Below are 19,871 nucleotides of genomic sequence, written 5' to 3' on the forward strand. Positions count from 1 at the left end.
CATTCTATTGGCTTCTCCCCTCCGTTACGTTTTAATGTTTGTCTTTGTTTCCTCACCCAACCGTAAAAGACTGTTGTCTTCAAACACTGGAGTGAGAACAGAAGGGTCAGCATAGTTATAACTTACTATTTGGTTTCTGTGTTTGAGCCTTTTGTTTATTCAGTAAATATTAGAGCACCTACTATTTTTATCCTAGTTGATTTCTATTGATTTATCTTCACTTTACCAGTGATCCCTTGGGCTGTTATGCCTGGCCACTGAATTTAAATGTCAGTTATTGTATTTTCATTTCTGGAAGTTCTGCCTGGTTATTTAAAAAATCTATGCCGCTTTTTATAATTTTTTATGATCCTTGAAGTTTATTTTCAAGCACGAGCATTTTATAGTCTGTATCTGATAATTCTAGGATTTGAAGCAGACCTGTTTCTGTTGTCTGCTTCTTTGTTTTTGTTCTTGCTGGTGGTATTGTGTTTCCTTCTATGCCTGGTAACATTTGGAAACTTATTTGTGGGGATAATTTAAAGCCAGAGACCTTTTTCTAGAGAGATTTTGCATTTGCTTTTGCTGTTGCTTGAGTACTACCAGTCTGAACCCACGGAGTTTAAAAGCTCGAGTCTCTCTGGACTGCCTCATCAGTTAACCCTAATGAAATAGTCCATTTGTTTACTTCTTTGTTGCTCTCTTTTGAGAAAAGTTTGAAAAGAACAGATTGTAGTAAGGGCTTACTTTTGGTTCACTTTAACCTTGAGGATATAGCAGTTTGATATAACAGCATGTTGTGGGAAGGGTCTCCTGTAGACTCTACACCTGTGGTGGGTTTTGAGTTCTGTTCCTTGCCCCACAAAGCTTTCAGAATCGAAGTTCACATATACCAGTTTTATCCTTGTGTTTCCTGCTATCTTGTCTCAGGTGTTTATTGCTTTTAAGAAGGTTTTTTAAAAAATGCATTTTATCCAGTGTTTATAGTTGTTTGTCTTCAAAGTTTCGTTCCAAATAACGTAGTAATGCTTATACTAGAGACCTAAAGTCTCCCTACGAAGATTTTGTTCCAGATGTTGGAGAGAGAGCAGTGGGCAAAATAGAAGTCTCCACCCTGTAGATCGTACATTTCAGTGGGAAGAAACAGATAAACCAAAGAAGTAAAATATGCAGATGGTTAGTGCTAGGGAGAAAAATAAAGCAGGGAGATAGGGGTGGGTAGATCAGGATTGTCAAGGTCTTGGGAAGTTTGTGATTTTAGTGTCCAGAGAAGACCTCATTAAGAAGGTAACAATTGAATAAAGATCTGAAGGAGGTGAGTGAACTAGCAGTGTGTCTGTGAAGAGGAAGGGCATTCCATGAAGAGGGAGCTAGTGCAGAGGCCCTGGCATGAGTCACAGCAAGGAGCCCAGGAGGGCCAGTGTAGAGAGAAAGATGGGGAATAAGTAGGAGATAAAGTCAGAGAGACCTGCGGGATTGCTAAGATCTCTAAGATCTTAGAGCACTTGTAGGCCTTTATGTGGAGTTGTAGGAGGATTTTGAGCAGTGATTGATATGACTATTCAACTCAGGATGCTGTGTTGAAAATAAACTCTGAAGAGGCAGAGGTGGGAAGCAGGGAGAAGAGGTAGTTGTCTGTGACAGCTATCCCGGGATTATCCCAGGTTACAGCATGAGCAATACAAAGTTCCTGCCCTTAAGAAGCTTACAGTGCTCTTATAAAAATCAGTGTCTTTTATTTCAGGAAGTGATAGGTGCTAGGGAGAAAAGTAATTGAGATCTGTCCTGATACTTTATACCTATTAAGAATATATTTTTAAGCCAAGAGCGTTTATAACCTCTTTGTAAATTGTAAACCAAATTTTAGAGCCTGTGATGATGAATCAGCTTTATGAATTCTTGTAGCTTATGGTCAAAAAAGATATAACCTTAATGGGAATGGGTAGAAATTTATTTCTCCCTATGGTTGTAGTTTTGTCTGTTATCCTTGTAGTTCTTCAAATTTTGCTATATGTATCTGAAGCGGTGTTACTGCGTGCATAAAAACTTAAGGTTTAGATTTCTTCCTGTTGATTGCTTTATCATTATTATTTCTCTTTATTGCTAGTAATGTTTCTTCAAACTGCTTTGTTTGAAATCAGTAAGGAGCCCTAGTGTCGCAGTGGTTAAGCGCTCAGCTGCTAACCGAAAGATTGGAGGTTTGAACCCAGCAACTGCTCACCCGGAGAAAGATGTGGCAGCCTGCTGCTGTTAAGATTAACTCGTTGCAGTCAAGTTGATTCCGACTCATAGCAACCCTATAGGACAGAGTAGAACTGCCCCTCATAGGGTTTCCAAGGAGCGGCTGGTGGATTCGAACTGCTGACCTTTTGGTTAGCAGCCAGGCTCTTAGCCACTGCACCACTAGGGCTCCGATGTAAAAACTGCAGCCTTGGAAACCCTATGGGGCAGTTCTGCTCTGTCTTATAGGGTTGCTGTGAGTCGGAATCGACTAGACGGCAGTGGATGTGTGTGTTTATAGTTATACCAGCTTTCTTTTAGTGTTGCCGTGGCCTGCCTTTCTCTGTCATTTTACTTTTAATCTTGACCCGTTGTCGTCAAGTGAATTCCAACTCATGGTGACCCCATGTGTGTCAGAGTGGAGCTGTGCTCCACAGGGTTTTCAGTGACTGATTTTTTGGGAAGTAAATCTCCAAGCCTTTCTTCTGAGGCACTTCTGGGTGACTTGAACCACCAACCTTTTGGTTAGCAACCAATGTGTTAACTGTTTATACCACCTAGGGACTTTTTAACCTTTATGTGATCTTAGAAATTGTCCCTAATTGAAGCAGCCTGTGTATTGTTTTCAAATCTTGGTCTTTTGCTTGGAATATTTAGTTCACTCATATTTGAGGTAATTACTGACATATTTGGTTTTGTATTTATTTCACTGTTTTATGATCTGTTTTCTATTTCTCCACATTTTATGATTCTTTTTGTATTCTTTCCTGCTTTTTTCAACTCAGCAGAAACATTTTTATTATTTCTCTTCTATTAGTGTACTTATGTTTACTTTCTCTCTTCTTTTAGTAGTTACCCTGTTGCAAGGTTTGACAGACTGTTGCCTGCAGACCAAATCCAGTTGCCCTCCTGTTTCATAAATAAGACTGTATTGAAACACAGCCACGCCCATTCGTCTACCTATGTTGTGCCACTTGCTTTCATGCTACAGTGGCATAACTGAGTAGTTGCACAGTCAGTATGTGTGTGACCTGCAGAGCCTAAAATATTTGTTATATGGCCCTTTACAGAAAAGTTTGCCAACCCTGTCCTAGGGCCAAAACCAAAAAAACAAACCCGTTGCCATTGAGTGATTCCGACTCATAGCGACCCTATAGGACAGGGTAGAACTGCCTCATAGTGTTTCCAAGGAGCGCCTGGTAGATTTGAACTGCTAACCTTTTGGTTAGCCGCTGAGCTCTTAACCACTGCGAGTGGTTCTCAACCTTGAGCATGCAACAGAATCACCTAGAGGGCTTGTTAGCACACAGACTGTGAGCCTCATCAACATGGTTTCTGATTCAGTAGGTTTGTGTTGGGACCAGGTGATGCTCAGCTGCTGGTCTGGGAACCCGCTTTGAGGAACCGCCCTGAAGGTTACGATGTGCATCTTTGACTTACAACAAACTAAAGTAAATTACTATGTTTACTACTTCTTTGGTAATGCTAAAAGCCTTAGAACCTTTTAACTTCGTTTGCTTACCTCTCAGAAGCACTCTTTTATAATAACCTCAAATTGGAAACAACCCAAGTGACCATCAACAGTAGAATGGATATTAGTAAATCATTGTACATTCTTACATCAGGAAACTATACAGCAATGAAAATCAATGAATCTTTCAAACATAGTGAATGAAAAGAAGCTGGACACCATAGTACATATTGCACGATTCCGTTTATATAAAGTTCAAAAATGGGCAAAACCAACTATGTTAAGACTAGTTAGCTTTAGGTAGGAGACAGTAACTGGGGGTCATGAGGATGCTTAATCGATACGAGTAATAATCTATTAATGATCCGGATTCTGGTTACACTGGGATGTTCATTTTGTGAAATTTCATTGAGCTGTATTAGGATTTGTATACTTTGGCGTATTCTGAAAAAAAATTAAAAATTCACTTCCTGGTAGTTTGAGAGTGTTAAAGAGTTAATTTTTTTTTTTATATGGTAGGGAAGTTACTCTTTCATTTCTTGTGTGTTGGAACAGGCAACTGATTTGCAAGCGGAATACTGTTTCCATGGAAACTTCTGGCTACTCTGTGTTTCAGTGCCTGTCTTTCTGTAGGTTTGTGTGTCTACGCTGTTTCTAAGCTGCATTTTTATTTTTATATGTTGATGGCAAAAAAGTTTATTTGGGAATTGTATTAGTGTTTTAACAGACAGTATATTTAAGCCAGAGGTTTTAAGCCCATTATTTTATCCAAGCTGGCTCCCTTATAGTGTTATGCAAAATAAAATAATTCTTTTTTTTTTAACTAGAAGATACTTCTATTTCCTGTGACTTGTGCTATTTAAGAAAAACACTTGCTGAAATGGAATGTGGCTTTATGTTAGAATGTCTCTTTGATTTTTTTCCCCCAGTAAATAAAAGTGTTAAAAATTGTTTGATGTATTTTCTTTAAAATATGTTTAATAGTTGAATTTAAGCATCCCTTTGGAGGGACAGTCATTCTAGGTGATTTAGGTATTTGCATAGGCAAGGGGGGCAGAAAGGAGAGAAGAGATCCCAGCATATTGATCTGACGCCTGTGCTAACGCTGCTTCTCTGCCTCTCCCATCTTGTTTGTCCGTGGTTGGTTTGTGCAGGGTCCTAGAGAAAACCAGCTTCTCACAAGGGAAGAGTGAGATGCGTACATCTTGTCAGGGGTGTGTGTGTGTGTGTCATTTATATCCAAGGAGATGAGGCTAGTGTGGTGAGAAGCGTTGTAAAGGAGCTTTATTGAACATTGTAGAGTCATTTATGAGTACAGCATTGTTCAGTTAAATAAACAGCATATTCAGAGTTAATTATACACAGTAATGAGCACTGTGATATTCCATGCTTTACTGATGCAATAATAATCAGCCCTGCAGAATATTGCATAAAGCCTTTCCTTTTTTCCTATCTGTGTAAATTTTCACGTGAGTTAAGTAAGAGAACACAAATTTAGGTTTACAGACCTTCAGTATTTAATGCCTTTGGGATTTTGATGTACAATAAGGCTTGTAGCTGCATGGAGAATTTTTTCGATGCATGGAGAATTTTCACCTTTCGTCTGGCAGTAGCTGCCATAAGATGATGTCACCTTGTAGCTGATTGGCTGTTGCAGCACCTAGGGCAGGGAAGAGAAAGAAAAATGCCGGCACAAACCTCACTGCTGGTTCTGTGGTTGTTGCTGTCTATTTTTGATAGGATCTTTGATTAGTATTGAATCGACTGTATTTGGCCATGTGAACTGTTGGGAGCATCCTAGGGTGAGGGAAATTAAGAGCTTTCAGAGGAATGAGGCGACTGATTTGCAAACGGATCTGTGATTGTAAGTTGCAGAATCTGGGTGTAAGGAATAAGGCAGGGCGTGCTAGAAGATGCACTATGGGAGGGGCTGGCAGAAAATGCTTTTTACAATCCTTACAGTTTGCCTTTATGTTTTGACTTAATATGTATGTTGGTAGGAAATATGACAGTATTGCGTTCTGATTTTAAATGACTCAGGGTTATCTTATATACGGCTGGCTAATATAGCAATGCTTAGTCAGAGGAGCTTTATTTTGTATTATATGTCTTTCCACAGTAGTGATTTTGTGCATGGCTTTATTTGATTTTTGAGTCTTATGAAAAATGGAGCAAAGCTTAGTTCTCTTAAATACGATTTTCTAACGCTTTGTGCAGATAAAAGCTTTGATGATGAAGAATCAGTGGATGGAAATAGGCCGTCGTCAGCTGCTTCAGCCTTCAAGGTTCCTGCACCTAAAACATCCGGAAATCCTGTCAACAGCGCAAGGAAGCCTGGTTCAGCAGGTGGCCCCAAGGTTGGAGGTAATGGAAATCCATATGGGATCTCATGTGCATGCCCCATGCCCTTGATAGGGCCACGCACCTGTAGAACTTAAGAGGGGCATGTTTATTCATGATTGCAGCGTGATTGCAGAGCTGGAGGGTCTGTTGCAACACATGCAAGAATGTGGTACCTTTAGAAAATGTTGAAAATACTGTATATAGCTACGGCCCGTCAGAACATGGCTGAATTAGTGTTTTCTTGGGAGTGTTTATTTCCAGGTGCCATTTTTAAAGGGAGAGATTTAAGCGAGTGGGTTTTGTTTTTGTTGGTTTTTTTTTTTAAGGATAGTGTAGATTTTTCAGATCCAGATATTAATTTTCAGGTGCTGTAGCTATTACAGAAATGTTGAATTATGTAGTATTTTTGCACATTCATCTAAGTAGTGAGTCTTAAATACTCCAGCATTGAAAAAAACGGTTGAAGACACTGGGTCTTGAATCATATTTGCCACAATAAGACATGGGTGGTGGTCAGGTAAAATTGGCCTCAGGAATTGTTTCTGGATAATAGTAAAGCAGAAGAAGCAAGTTTTCTGCAATTGTATATGACATAGTTGTTTTCTTATCATAGTAGAACTGTTTTTTCTAGCATGTGGTTTATATTTTTTTTAATTTTAATTCTTTTTTCCATATACTAATTCGAGAGCCCTGGTACATTTCACGTGTTAGTTTCTGTTGGTCTCTCTGAGAGAAGGAGTCCTGTGAGAATAAAGGTCAGCATTTCACGCTCAAGGGCTGGAGTCGCTCTTCTTTTCTCTCTCTCTTCCTTTTTTTAAACCATGTTTTAATTATGATAATTTGGGAGAACAGATTTTTATCTCATTGACAGTAACTGGTGGGAAAATCATGATCTTATTTTTTCTTTTTTGGTCTTTAGTTCTTTTATTAAAAAAAGGAAATAAAGATAAACTATATGTTTTGGCAAAATTCTATAAGCACTTGTATTCCCTTGATCTTTCTATACAACCAGAAAATTTTTTCCAAATTATATGATATTCTAACTATAGGAAAACTGTCATAAGCACTTTATCTGTCTTTACCTATCTCACGTGCCATGTAGCTAGCAAGATAGTAGGATATGTGTGTGTGTGTGTGTGTGTGTGTGTGTGTATGTGTGTATATATATATATATATATATACACACACGTAAATAAATAAATAAAGTATACGTAAGCTTATAAAAAATAAACAAAATATTATGAAATAAAAATGTCTTATTAATTTCTCTGGGTATTTTGAGTAACTATTTAGAATTTTAACTGTTTTCTTTTTGCTTTTTAACTCTAGGCATATATTCTCATCCAGATATTAGTTACGATATCCTATTACATGATATTTTGTTAAACAGTCTTACTTATTTCTAGTAAAAAGTATATAACGTTCTAAGATTTCTTCCTTTTGTAACAAATGGCTACCTTCAGTTATCACAAGGGGTTTATTTTCTTGTTTTGGATTATAGATTCTAATCTATGATTAATTTGTTATAATTATTTCCCAAAACTGTCTTATTTGACTTGAAATGGATTAACATTGAAATACATGGTGATAATTTTTAACATTTTTGTGAGTCTGGGCCAATGGTTTATAATTAGCTGTTTTTCATGCTTTATTGCCTTTTCTTAGATGAAAATTGGACTGTAGTTTATCCACTAAAGGTCACTTAATTCTGATGTCATTCAAATTGATATAATCAGATATTCTTCCTAAAAGAGGAGAGACTTTCTTAATATGTACTGTTCCCCTCTCTGCAAAGTTTGTCGTCGATAGTCCTAGCAGGGATGAGAATGAGAGGTAGCTTTCATCCCTTTAGTCAGTAATCATCAGTACAGGTTATGTCATGAGCATCTAGGCAAGCAGTTCTTCTGAGGAAAATAAGGGAGACGCCTACCTTCCTTTCTTCTTCTTCATCTTTTATTTTTATCAATTGCAGATTCATTCTTTTTTTTTTTTTTTATTTGCCACAGGTCGTTTAGGTTCATTGCCCATTTTTCGACCCAGGAAAGAGCTACTAGCCAGAAGATACTGATATTTCTTCTTAAACTAATGCTTGGCTATCAATCCTACTTTGAAAATTAACTTCAGATTTTCTGGTCTTGATTTTTAAATTAGTTGTAAAAAAGTTTTCTTAGAGTTGTAGACTCTTTAAGTTGGAAGGGACCTTGTGAGTCATATAGTTCAATTTACTATCTAAGTACAGCGTTCCCTTTCATGATATTCCTGATCGATGATTATTCAGCATTTGATTAAAGTATATATGCTCATGGATTAAAGTTCAGAACAAAACTCTCCTGCAATACTGCTACACGTGGACGTAATTACTAATAAATTATGATGTACTATCTTCTAATTACTTTTGTAAGTACTTTCTCCTTATTTTCACACGCACAAATATTTTCTTTGACACAGTTGACGCCTTTGATTATATAATTATGTATAGCCTTTTTCTTACTAATGTTTTACCCTGAGCATTTTCTCATTGTCTTAAATTATTAATTGAAATCTACTCATGGCTAAGTAATATGTAGGTTGCTTCCAGTTTATAGTTTCTTTCGTAAACTGTGTCATTATTCTTACATCTTTTGGTACATCTCCAGTCATTTCCTTGAAATAAATTTCTGAAATTCACTGGATCAAAAGGTGTAAGATTTTAAGGGCTCTTTCAGTTTGGCAGAGTATCCTCCAGAGAGTTATAAACCCATCACAATTGTGGATATATTAGTTCTTTTCTATGCTGCGTTAAAACCTGCCTGCGTGTAACTTACACAGGGAGGATGAGTTACTTGTTAACGTGACACTTTCTGGTACTTGAAAATGGCCCCATCTTTCCTTACGTCTCTCCTGTTATGTATATGCCCCGTAAGCTTATATGGAATGATGGTAGTTCAGTCCCAGCATGTTATTTACTACTCCTAGGTCTGTAATAAACACAGAGATACGATTAGTTTCTACTTAAAGGAATATGGTAGTGGAGGTGTGTAATGGTGGTGCAGACCAGTCACAGCCCAGTAGCTTTGACAAATGTCTTTTCGGGTAAGAATAACCCCCACAAAGTGAGCGTGTTTGGAATCATGACTGCATCTACTTTTGAAGTTTTAGAGTTTAATTGACTCTTTCCAGAGATCTGTGTCAGGATTAAAGAGATGAGTGCTATTTTTAGGTAAATGTTCCATCCAGTTAATTAAGGCTAATAAGACACGTATTTAATCTTTAGTGTGTTTGGTTTTGTTCTTTGGCCTCAGTGTGCCAACCGGTAATACTCCTATCGTAATTGTTTGGCGTTTAAGCCAAAGAGGATTGAAAACTGTCTCATGGCTCTGAAACCCCTGTTACGTGGGTTCAGAAGTGTCAGGTTTACGCTTTACTAGTTAGAATAGGGATAAAGTGAATTTAGAATAGGGATAAAGTGAATTCCCTTAGTCTGTTTTCTGAATAATGTGAAAATTCATAATAGAAAGTTAGGGAAGCACATTTCCTGTTCTGTTGGCTTAATGATTTGGTGCTTTATTTTTAAAAAAAATACTTCTACCTCTGTAGTATTTTAAGTAACAATTTAAAAAAAAGTGATTGTGTGTTCTTACATGTATTCTCTCATTTAAACCTCAAAACCCCTGAGTTAGGCACTTTATTTGTCTAATTTTACTGATGAGCAAACTTAAATTTGGAAAAGTTAAGTAACTTGCCCAGGTTCACACACCAAATAAGTGAGAAAAACACAAAAACCACTTTGCTGCTTCCACTTACACTAATCTTGCTGGGTAAATAAAGATTCTTCTAGATTTTATAGCTTTTAGATTTTATATCCTGTAATAGTAATGATCACTACATTTCTGCATCCATGAATCAGTCATTTTAAAGCTCAACTAATATGAGCCCCAGCAAAATAGAATATTTAGAAATAAGAAAACCTATAATTTTTACATTATAAATAGAAATGCTTTAAAATATTTTCTTGTTGAAATTGCCTTCTTAAAGTTTCTTTTCTAAGTTGTAATATCCCTGTTTCTGTACCAATTATTTTGACTGTTATTCTTCTCTCTCTCTCTCTTTTTTTTTAATAAGGATTGAATTGGATGATCATATAATCAACATTTCATATAATTAGTATCAGATTTTGAGGTCAGTGATTTGTCACTGAGGTTTGTATGTAATCATTGAGACACATCATTGGCCAGTCATCAGTTCTTAAAGTTCTTTTGTACTCACTCATTCATTCACTCAAGTGGACAGGGTCTTTTCTCACTATAGTTCCCATCTAATATCCAAAGATGACTTTGTAATGGCTTTGTCTTTCAGTTCTCATAATTATATAATTACTACCTTTTCAAATTAGTAGTACTTACTCAACTTTAGAATATTTTATATTTGTTCCTTTCTTTATATCTGACTTTAGACTTTATTAAGAATGTCTAAATTATCTCTTTTCTAAAAATGATGTTAATCAGTTTCATTTTTTTCCCATCATGAAAACAAAGTTCTTTTTTTTAAAAAAAAAATAAAAGAAATAAAGGTCACGAGAATCTGGATATATTTAATAAAACAAACCTCACAGAATTTGTTGTTTAATCCTGGAATCCAAATTACCTGTATTTTACCTGCTAGACCTCAGTTTCTTGTTTTTGAACTTTATATAAAGCCAATTAACTTTTCCATTTGTGTGTTTTGTTTCCTTCCTCTTCCGTTACTGACGGGGAAACATACTAAACACAGGGAATGTTAGCCCTGAAGGGTCTTAAAGATGATCTGACCCAGATTCAGATGAGGAGACTGAACCTCAGAGAGTTGGATGATGTGCCCTAGGTCAGACATTTGGTTACCAGCAAGCATGAGATGAGAACCCACTGATGATCCTCTTGGATCATCTCTGGGTCATTTCCTAAGTAACAGTGCTTGTTGTCCATATTTCCTATTTTTATCCCATGTAGTAAAACACTATTATTGACATTTGGAATTTAGAGATTAGCCAGAGATTGGCCAGTCACTATTCTGCCTTAAATTACTATGAATCCCAGATCATTGACTATCCATCATAAGATGCCCTTATACTGTTGATCTTAATTTAGATTGGAGGGTAAATATAGTTTGAGTAATAATAAATTATTATGAATATGAATCAATAAGCTACCTGATTGTTTAGTATGTGTAAGAGTATATTTTTACTGTAGTTATTTTCTTTGACCTCAGTTTTGTGTTACCTCCTGTACAAACTTAAGTGATAAATAAATTTCACCGTGCAGGATTTATTTTTTGAGATATCCAGAATTCTTAAGAAACGGGAGAAAATAGTATAGAAGACCAAATTATTTTGATTGATATTAAACATATTATTCAATTGATGTTGAACAAACCAAAGATAATCTCTCCACGGGTAAGTTCTTGTCATTATCTACAGCTATATACAGAGCCTGCTGTGTACAAGGCTCTGTGTTGGGCACTGAGAAGACTGTGTGGAGTGTTCAGTTTAAGGCTTTAAATTGTTTACAAAGACAATTACAGTCTCTTCCCATGTTTGTTATTCTACCAGTCAGTATTAATTATTGCCATTTTGGTCCTTCAGTACTTTATTTGCTCTATGTCTTGATTGAAATGTATATGTTAAAAAATCATAAAGCCTCATATACATAGGGAAACTGACTAAAGGTTTGCCTTAGAAAAGAAATAGTAATTTAGATCTCACATATGAGGACTGTTTCATTAGTTAGATTCCTTATATTTGATCCATATAAATTTTTGTAATAATAACTATAGTTCCAGGCTTTTATCACGTACTTCTTAGCATAGTTGAGTTGGTAAGAAGCATTATTTCTACGTGGCCATTGTTAACAAGTCAAATAATACAGAGGTGTTTCAGAAACAAACTTTAATATCTTACCTCTAATCCACTGTCCAGAGGTGCCAGTGTGAAGTTCCATGTATATCCTTCCACATCTCACTCCACATTCATATGTGTAGATACTCCCATTAGATTTTCTTTTTGCCCACATTTTTTAAAGATGAGTTCATATATTAAACATGCTAATGAACACATTACTTTGCAACTTGATTTTTTTTTATAGAACATCCTTGAATATCAAGAATGAGAGCGATCTCTTTCTTTTAATAGCTATACAGTAATTCCACATTATTGATATACCATGATTTAATAAGCTCTTTCTCTGTCATTTTCATGGTTTACAACTTTGTTATTACAAAGAATGCAAATCCCCATATACTTAGATATTTGTCTTCTGTTCTGTAGACTAGGTTTCTCTAAATGAGATTATTCAGTCAGAGGTTGTGTGTGTGTGTAGGGGGTTGGTTTTTTTTTTTTTTTTTAAATTTTAATAGTTAAAGACATTATTTTACCTTTTGCAGCACTGGATATAATGGCTTCCTTAATTATTGCCTTTTGATGGGTAAAAAATGTTGCTTCTTTCTTTTAACTTGCATTTTTCCATTCACCCAGCCAGTCAGCTAGCAAGTATTTTTTAAAGACTTTAGTATGTTGCTGTTTTTTAATCTCTGGTGAAATATTAGTGAAAAAACAAAGACCCTGTCCTCATGGAGCATATATTGTAGCGAGGTTCAGAATATTTAAATCCATTCATAACAAAATATCTTCTGTGAATTACATGTTCCTATTATTTGTTCATTTTTTGACTGTTTTGTCAGCAATTTGTTGGAGTTTTTTTAATTCTTCAGTTAAAATATTTCCTCAGTCTCTTGTGTTTTGACTGATTATGGCATTTTAACATCAAAATTTAAAAATTTTTGTTGTGGTAGGTAGAATACTTACACTTTTCTTTTTGACTTCTGCGTTTCCTGACTTGAATAAGAAGGAGTACTATCTAGTCCCAAGGTATAAAAATAGTTTAATTTATTCTAAAACATTAATTTTTTTACATCTACTTTGTTCAGTACGTCCGAAATTTTGCAACAAAGTGGCGGTATATCCATTTTAATCTATTTTCTTCCTTATGCATGGCTAATGGTGTGTGCAATTAAATAGAACATTCTTTCCCTCATTGAATTGAAATAACCACCGTACATATTTTGATCAGTTTCTGGAGTTTCTCTCCCTTTTTCCTGATCTATCTGTCTGTACCTACTCTAGCTTTATATTGAGTAAGTAGTTTCCCAAACTTTTTGTTATGAAGAGTTTTACGCTTACAGCCAAGTTGAGGTACAGTGAAACTCATCACTTAGATTTAGTAATTAGCATTTTGTCATATTTGCTTTAACTCTCACTATATAGATATATTTCCACACATAGTCTTTTTTTAATCTCAACCATTGGAAAATAAATTGTAGACATCATGCCATTTTACACCTAAATATTTACGTGCATCTTCTAAAACCTCCAGGCATGGTCTATTATAACCGTAGTATCATTATCATATGCAGAACATTCCATCATACTGTCTCAAACAGTCCCCTCACCAGTTTTTACCACCACGACATTGAGTTTTTGAAGAGTGTAGGCCAGTTATGTTTTAGAAAACCCTACGTTCTGAATTTGATTTCTTTGTTATTTAACTTATTTCTCTAGCTCTCTTGTTTCCTGTAAATTTAAACTACTCACCTCCTTTAACTGGCTCTTTTTTAAGCACCTTTATTGTATACTCACATTTCCTTAAGTGTCCTAAGAATATTTTTTATACCTTTTCTTATTCAAACCAGGATCCAATCAAGGTTCTCTGATTTATTTGGTTACTATTTCTCTTTGATCCTTTTTTAAACACCTTTATTGAGATATAATTCACATACCACAAAATTTACCCTATTAAATTGTACAATTCAGTGTTCTTTCAGTATATTCACAGAGGTATGCAACTATTACTACTATATAATTTTAGAGCATTTCAGCACCCAAAAAGAAACCCTGTACCCATTAGCAGTCATTCCCTATTATCCCCTCTCCCTAGCTCCTGTCAACCACTAATTGATTTTCTGTCTATATGGATTTGCCTACTCTAGACATCTCGTATAAATGGAATAATACAATATGTGGCCTTTTGTGTCTGGCTTCTTTCACATATCATGTTGTCAAGGTGCATCCGTATACGTGCTTCATTCATTCTTATGGCAGAATAATATTTCATTATATAGTTGTGTATTGAAGTCAAGGATTTCATTTTACTTGGATCCACAATCAATGCCCATGGAAGTAGCAGTCAGGAAATCAAATGATGGTGTGGCGTTGGGCAAATCGGCTATAAAAGACCTCTTTAAAGTGTTCAAAAGCCATGATGTTTTCACTCACCTCATATGCTTGTGAAAGCCGTACAACGAATAAGGAAGACCAAAGAAGAATTGACGCCTTTGAATTATGGTGTTGACGAAGAACATTGAATATACCATGGACTGCCAAAAGAGCGAACGAATCTGTCTTGGAAGACGTACAACCAGAATGCCACTTAAAAGCAAGGATAAACTACGTCTCACATACTTTGAACATGTTATCAGGAGGGATCAGTTCCTGGAGAAGGACATTATTCTTGGTAACGTAGAGGGTCAGCAAAAAAGAGAAAGACCATTGACAAGATGAATTGACACAGTGGCTGCAACGATGGGCTCAAGCATAACAATGATTGTGAGGATGTGTTTCTTTCTGTTGTACACGAGATCGCTATCAGTTGGAACTGACTCAACGGCACCTAACAACAACCACCACCTCTGGTCCTGCCAGTTTCCGTGTCCCAAAGCCAGTCACTTGGCCCTTAGGTCTCAGACGCTTTGCTCAGTTTATTTTCATTCAGAATGAACCCTTCCTTCTGGGGAGAGAGTAAACCTTAGTTGAAGTCTATATTCCATCATCACCAGGATCCTTCTCTTTTATACAATTTCCTCTGATTTTTCTCTCCAGTGAGGGCTCTGCAGTTGACATTGCTGGTCTTGGGTATTTATATTTCCCTACTTACTTGTAAAAGTCAGGAGCCCTGGTGGCATAGTGGTCAAGAGCAGCTGCTAACCAAAAGGTCAGCAGTTCAAATCCACCATCCACTCCTTGGAAGTGCTATGGGGCAGTTCTGCTCTGTCCTATAGGGTTGCTATGAGTCGGAACCGACTTGACGGCACCTAACAGCAACAACAACTTGTAAAGGTAGCCCTGGTGGCACAATGATTAAAGCACATGGCTGCTAACCGAAAGGTCAGTGATTCGAACCCACTAGCCGCTCCACTGGAGAAAGATGTGGCAATCTGCTTCTGTAAAAATTACAGCCTTGGAAACCCTGTGGGCAGCTCTACTCTGTCCTGTAGAGTTGCTATGAGTCAAAATCAGCTCAAAGGCAATGAGTTTGGTTAACTTACGTGTAAGTTGAAGTCTGAAGTGTTGTCTCTTAGTTATAAGCATAGGCTGTGGGTGATCTTATTTGCTCTCTTTTTGATCTCTCTGGTTTTTGTAGTATTTAATGAAAGATCTGAATTTGGATGACTCCCATTTTTCACGGATATGAAAATGTCTGCTGTAAGGTTTAATACCTAGTAAGGAAATACTTTTACATTAATATTTTAAATAGATAATTCATTGTCTCAGCATTTTATTAAATTCTGGGACATTATTATTGAATAGTCCCTACTTTCCCCATTGATTTGAATCATTTCTTTCTCAAGTATCCCAGTTTCATCTATTTGTGGTTCTATTTTTGAGCTTTCTGTTTTGTTCATTTGGTTAGTTGGTCTATCCCTGTGACAAAACCTGGTTGTCATAATTATTATTTTTTCCTCCAACCTTTCGTTTTTTTCTTTTTAATTGTTCTTTAAGTGAAAGTTTACAGTTCAAGTTAGTTTCTCATACAAAAATTTATACACACATTGCTGTGTGACCCTAGTTACTCTCCCTGTAATGTGACAGCACACTCCTCTTTTCCACCTCGAATTTCCTGTGTCTGTTCAACCAGCTCCTGTCCCTTTCTGCCTTCTCATCTTGCCTCTGGACAGGAGCTGCCATTTAATCTCATGTATCTACTTGAACTAAGAAGCACACTCTTCAACAGTATCATTTTATGTCTTCTGGTGCCCGAAGGCTTCTTTTGCTGCTGTCTTTCTATTTGTTGGAGTTGTAGGGTTAATGTTTTGATTCTGGCTGTTTCTTCTTTTTGGATGTGTGCATTTATTGCTATAAATTGACCTCCGAGCACTGCTTTTGCTGTGTCCCTAAGGTTCTGGTAGGATATGTTTTCATTCTCACTTGATTCTGTGTATTTCTTTATTCCATCCTTAATTTCTTCTATAACCCAGTAGTTTCTGAGCAAGGTTTTGTTCAGTTTCTATGTGTTTGATTTTCTTTTCCTTGCTTTTTCTGTTATTGATTTCTACTTTTATGGCTTTATGGTCAGAAAAGATGCTTTGTAACATTTCGATGCTTTTGTGGCTTGCTTTATGGCCTAATATGTGGTCTGTTTTGGAGAATGATCCATGTGTGTTGGAAAAGAAGTATACTTGGCTGCTGTTGGGTGGAGTGTTCTGTGTATGTTTGTGAGATAAAGTTGGTTGATTATGGCATTTAGCTCTTCCATGCCTTTATTGAGCTTGTTTCTGGATGTTCTGTCCTTCACCAAAAGTGGTGTGTTGAAATCTCCTACTATTATTGTGGAGCTGTTGCTCTTTTTAATGCTGTTAGAGTTTGTTTTATGTATTTTGGATCCTTGTCATTGGGTGCGTAAATATTTATTATGGTTATGTCCTCCTGGTGTGTTGACCCTTTAATCATTATGTAGTGTCCTTCCTTATCCTTTGCTGTGGCTTTTACTTTAAAGTCTATTTTGTCAGAGATTAGTATTGCCAATCCTGCTCTTTTTTGATTGTGATTTGCTTGATATATTTTTTTCCATCCATTTGAGTTTTAGTTTGTTTATGTCTTTAAGTCTAAGGTATGTCTCTTGTAGGCAGCATATAGACGGATCATGTGTTTTTATCTATTCTGCCACTCTCTGTCTCTTTATTGGTGCATTTAGTCCATTTACATTCAGCATAATTATTGATAGGTATGAGTTTAGTGCTGTCACTTTGATGTCTTTTTTTGTGTGTTGTTGACAGTTTCTTTGTTCCACTTAATTTTCTGTGCTGAGTCATTTTTCTTTATGTATTTTCTTTTCGTCTTTTTCATTGTTGTTGATTTTGTATTTGCTGATTCTTTATGTTTTTCTTGATTTTTATTTTGATGTGCAGGATTGTTAATTTCCTTTGTGGTTACGTTAATATTTACCCCATTTTTCTGAGTTTAAATCAATTGTTATTTCTTTATATTGCCTTGACTTCCTTTCCATATGAAAGATCTATAACTACATTTTTCAGTCCTTTGTTTTTGTTTTACTGTTGTCATCTTTTACATAGTGACGTCTGTATTTCCCTATTTTCATTGTTTTAGCTTTAATTTATTTTTATGACTTCCCTATCTGGGTTTATACCTGGTTGCTGTGTCCTGTGTTCTAGTCTTGGGTTGTTATCTGGTGTTATTGATTTTCTAACCAGAGTACTCCCTTTAGTATTTCTTGTAATTTTGGTTTGGTTTTTGCAGATTCCTGAAACTTCTGTTTATCTGGAAATGCCCTAATTTCACCATCCTTTTTGAGAGACAGTTTTGCTGGATATGTAATTCTTGGCTGGCAATTCTTTTCCTTCAAGGCTTTATATATGTCGTCCTTTGCCTTCTTGCCTGCATGGTTTCTACTGAGTCATCCGAGGTTATTCTTATTGACTATCCTTTGTAGATGACTTTTCATTTATCCCTAGCTGCTCTTAAAATTCTCTATTTATCTTTGGTTTTGGCAAGTTTGATTATGTCTTGATGACTTCCTTTTGGGATCTACCTTGTGTGAGGTTCGATGAGCTTCTTGGATAGATATCTTCTTATCTTTCACGAGATCAGGGAAGTTGTCTGCCAACAAATCTTCAACAATTCTCTCTGTATTTTCTGTTATTCCCCCCTGTTCTGGTACTCCAGTCACTCGTAGGTTATTCCTCTTGATAGAGTCCCACATAATTCTTAGGATTTCTTCATTTTTTAAAATCCTTTTATGTGATTTTTCTCAAATAAGTCAGTATCATGTGCTTTATCTTCAATCTCACTAATTCTGACTTCCATTGCCTCAGTTCTGCTGCTGTGACTTTCTACTGAGTTGTCTAATTCTGAAATTTTATTGTTAATCTTCTGGATTTGTTTGCTGTCTCTCTATGGATTCTTGCAGCCTGTTAAAATTTCTCATTGTGCTCTTCAGTAATCTTCTTAAGTTCCTCTCTTGCTTTGTCTGTGTGTTCCTTGGCTTGTTCTGTGTTTTGCCTGGTCTCCTTCCTGGTATCTTGAAGAGTTCTGCTGTGTTCTACAGAATTCCAAGAAGTTCCTTCCTCCGGAAGATTTCTTGATTCTTTGGTTTGGGGGCTTGCTGAAGCCGTCATGGTCTGCCTCTTAACGTGATTTGATATTGACTGTCGTCTCTAAGCCATCAGTATGTTATTATATTTATTTATTCTATGTTTGCTTATTGTGTCCTAGCTTCTTGTTTTGTTTTGTTTTGTTTTGTTTTGATATGCCCAAATAAGCTGCTCGTGTGAGCTAGTTTGATTATTGGCACCTTTGAAGCTCTAACGTCCTGTCACCGGGTGGTTAGATCTGTCACTAGGTATGTTAGCCCAGGAGTCTGTTTACTTTTCTTGTATGGATTCAGCTCAGGTGTCCAGGTAGTCGGTCACCAAGTGTGTGGTGCAGGCTCTCACCTGCAGTCCTGTATGGACAGGGGTGATTGGTGTAAAGGCACGGGTATCCGGCTGCAGTAGGGGTTCATGCACTGAGTAAGGCAGGGAAGTGACGGCTGCCCCTGAGTGTCTGGGAAGAAAGCGTCTCCCTGTTCCCTATAGCGCGTAGGTGGGTGGGTTCTACAGCTGGACTGTGGGCACCCAGTGCTGTTGGCTGTAAGGACTGGCAGGCACCACTTATTCTTGGACCCTTCTTGAGGGTGGTTAGGTGGTGTGGGTGGAGCCACCAGTCTTCAGGCCCCTGATATGGGTAGGTGAAGACCCTGCTTAATGGGCAGAGCAGTATCAAATGTCATGAACCTGCCACTCTAGCATATACCTGATACAGTGAAATTAGGCTTCAGGTATATACCCTGTTGTACTGTGCTAATGAGGGCCTACGCTGTTGAAATGGGCCCACATGAGTCTATGCAGGGGTGAAAGGCATTCAAAGTCTGTGGACCCCTCATCCCTGTGCCCAGGGAGCTGTGCCTGCCCTGAGTTCCCAGCTTAGGGGAGCTGGCAGATTATTTATTCCTATTTTTAGTTTGTTACCTCTCCAAGGTCGAGAAAATGGCTCAGGGTGCGTGACAGGTCCTACTTCTGGCCCAGGGGATGTGGCGGTTGCTGAAGTTGGCCAGGGACTTGGTGCAGAGCAGTAAGGGAGCATGTAAATGGAAGAGAGGTTCTTCCCATATGGGGTGTTTTTTGATCTGTGAGGTAGGTTAGATGCATGTACTTACTTTTTGTTGATTGAGCACCGCTGTCCACTGGTTCTGTAGGCTCGAGTATACTCTACGCCACTCAGTCTGTCTCGATGTGGAAAATGCGTCCCAGTCGCCACTGCTTGCCTCATTGCTCATGTGAGCCCATCCAGCCTGCAAGGAGCGGTTTCCGCCATGTCAGGTCTGGCAGCTCCTCGCTGCTTCTGAACCATCTGTCCCTCCTCCTGCCACTCAGTCCAATTCCTCAACTTTGCCTTTGATGTTCAGGACTCCTAGATTGTCATATATAATTGATTTGTTTGTTTTTTCGGGTCTTTGTTGTAAGAGGGACCATCGGAAGCATCTGACTATTCTGCCATCGCGGCCCCGCCTCCTGTCAT

General features: G+C 37.2%; 1 protein-coding gene across 6 annotated transcripts in view; it reads left to right on the forward strand.

Annotated features, from left to right (window-relative positions):
• Positions 1-19,871, forward strand: part of CLASP2 (cytoplasmic linker associated protein 2) — a 182,173-nt gene that overhangs the window by 53,488 nt on the left and 108,814 nt on the right. For all 6 annotated transcript variants that reach the window (XM_023732233.1, XM_023732235.1, XM_023732234.1 and 3 more), the window contains exon 8: positions 5,888-6,034. In XM_023732233.1, the coding sequence (XP_023588001.1) occupies positions 5,888-6,034 (147 nt within the window). The remainder of the gene's footprint in view (positions 1-5,887; positions 6,035-19,871) is intronic.

Source organism: Trichechus manatus, unplaced genomic scaffold, assembly GCF_000243295.1.
Source record: "Trichechus manatus latirostris isolate Lorelei unplaced genomic scaffold, TriManLat1.0 scaffold00049, whole genome shotgun sequence".
NCBI lineage: Eukaryota > Metazoa > Chordata > Mammalia > Sirenia > Trichechidae > Trichechus > Trichechus manatus.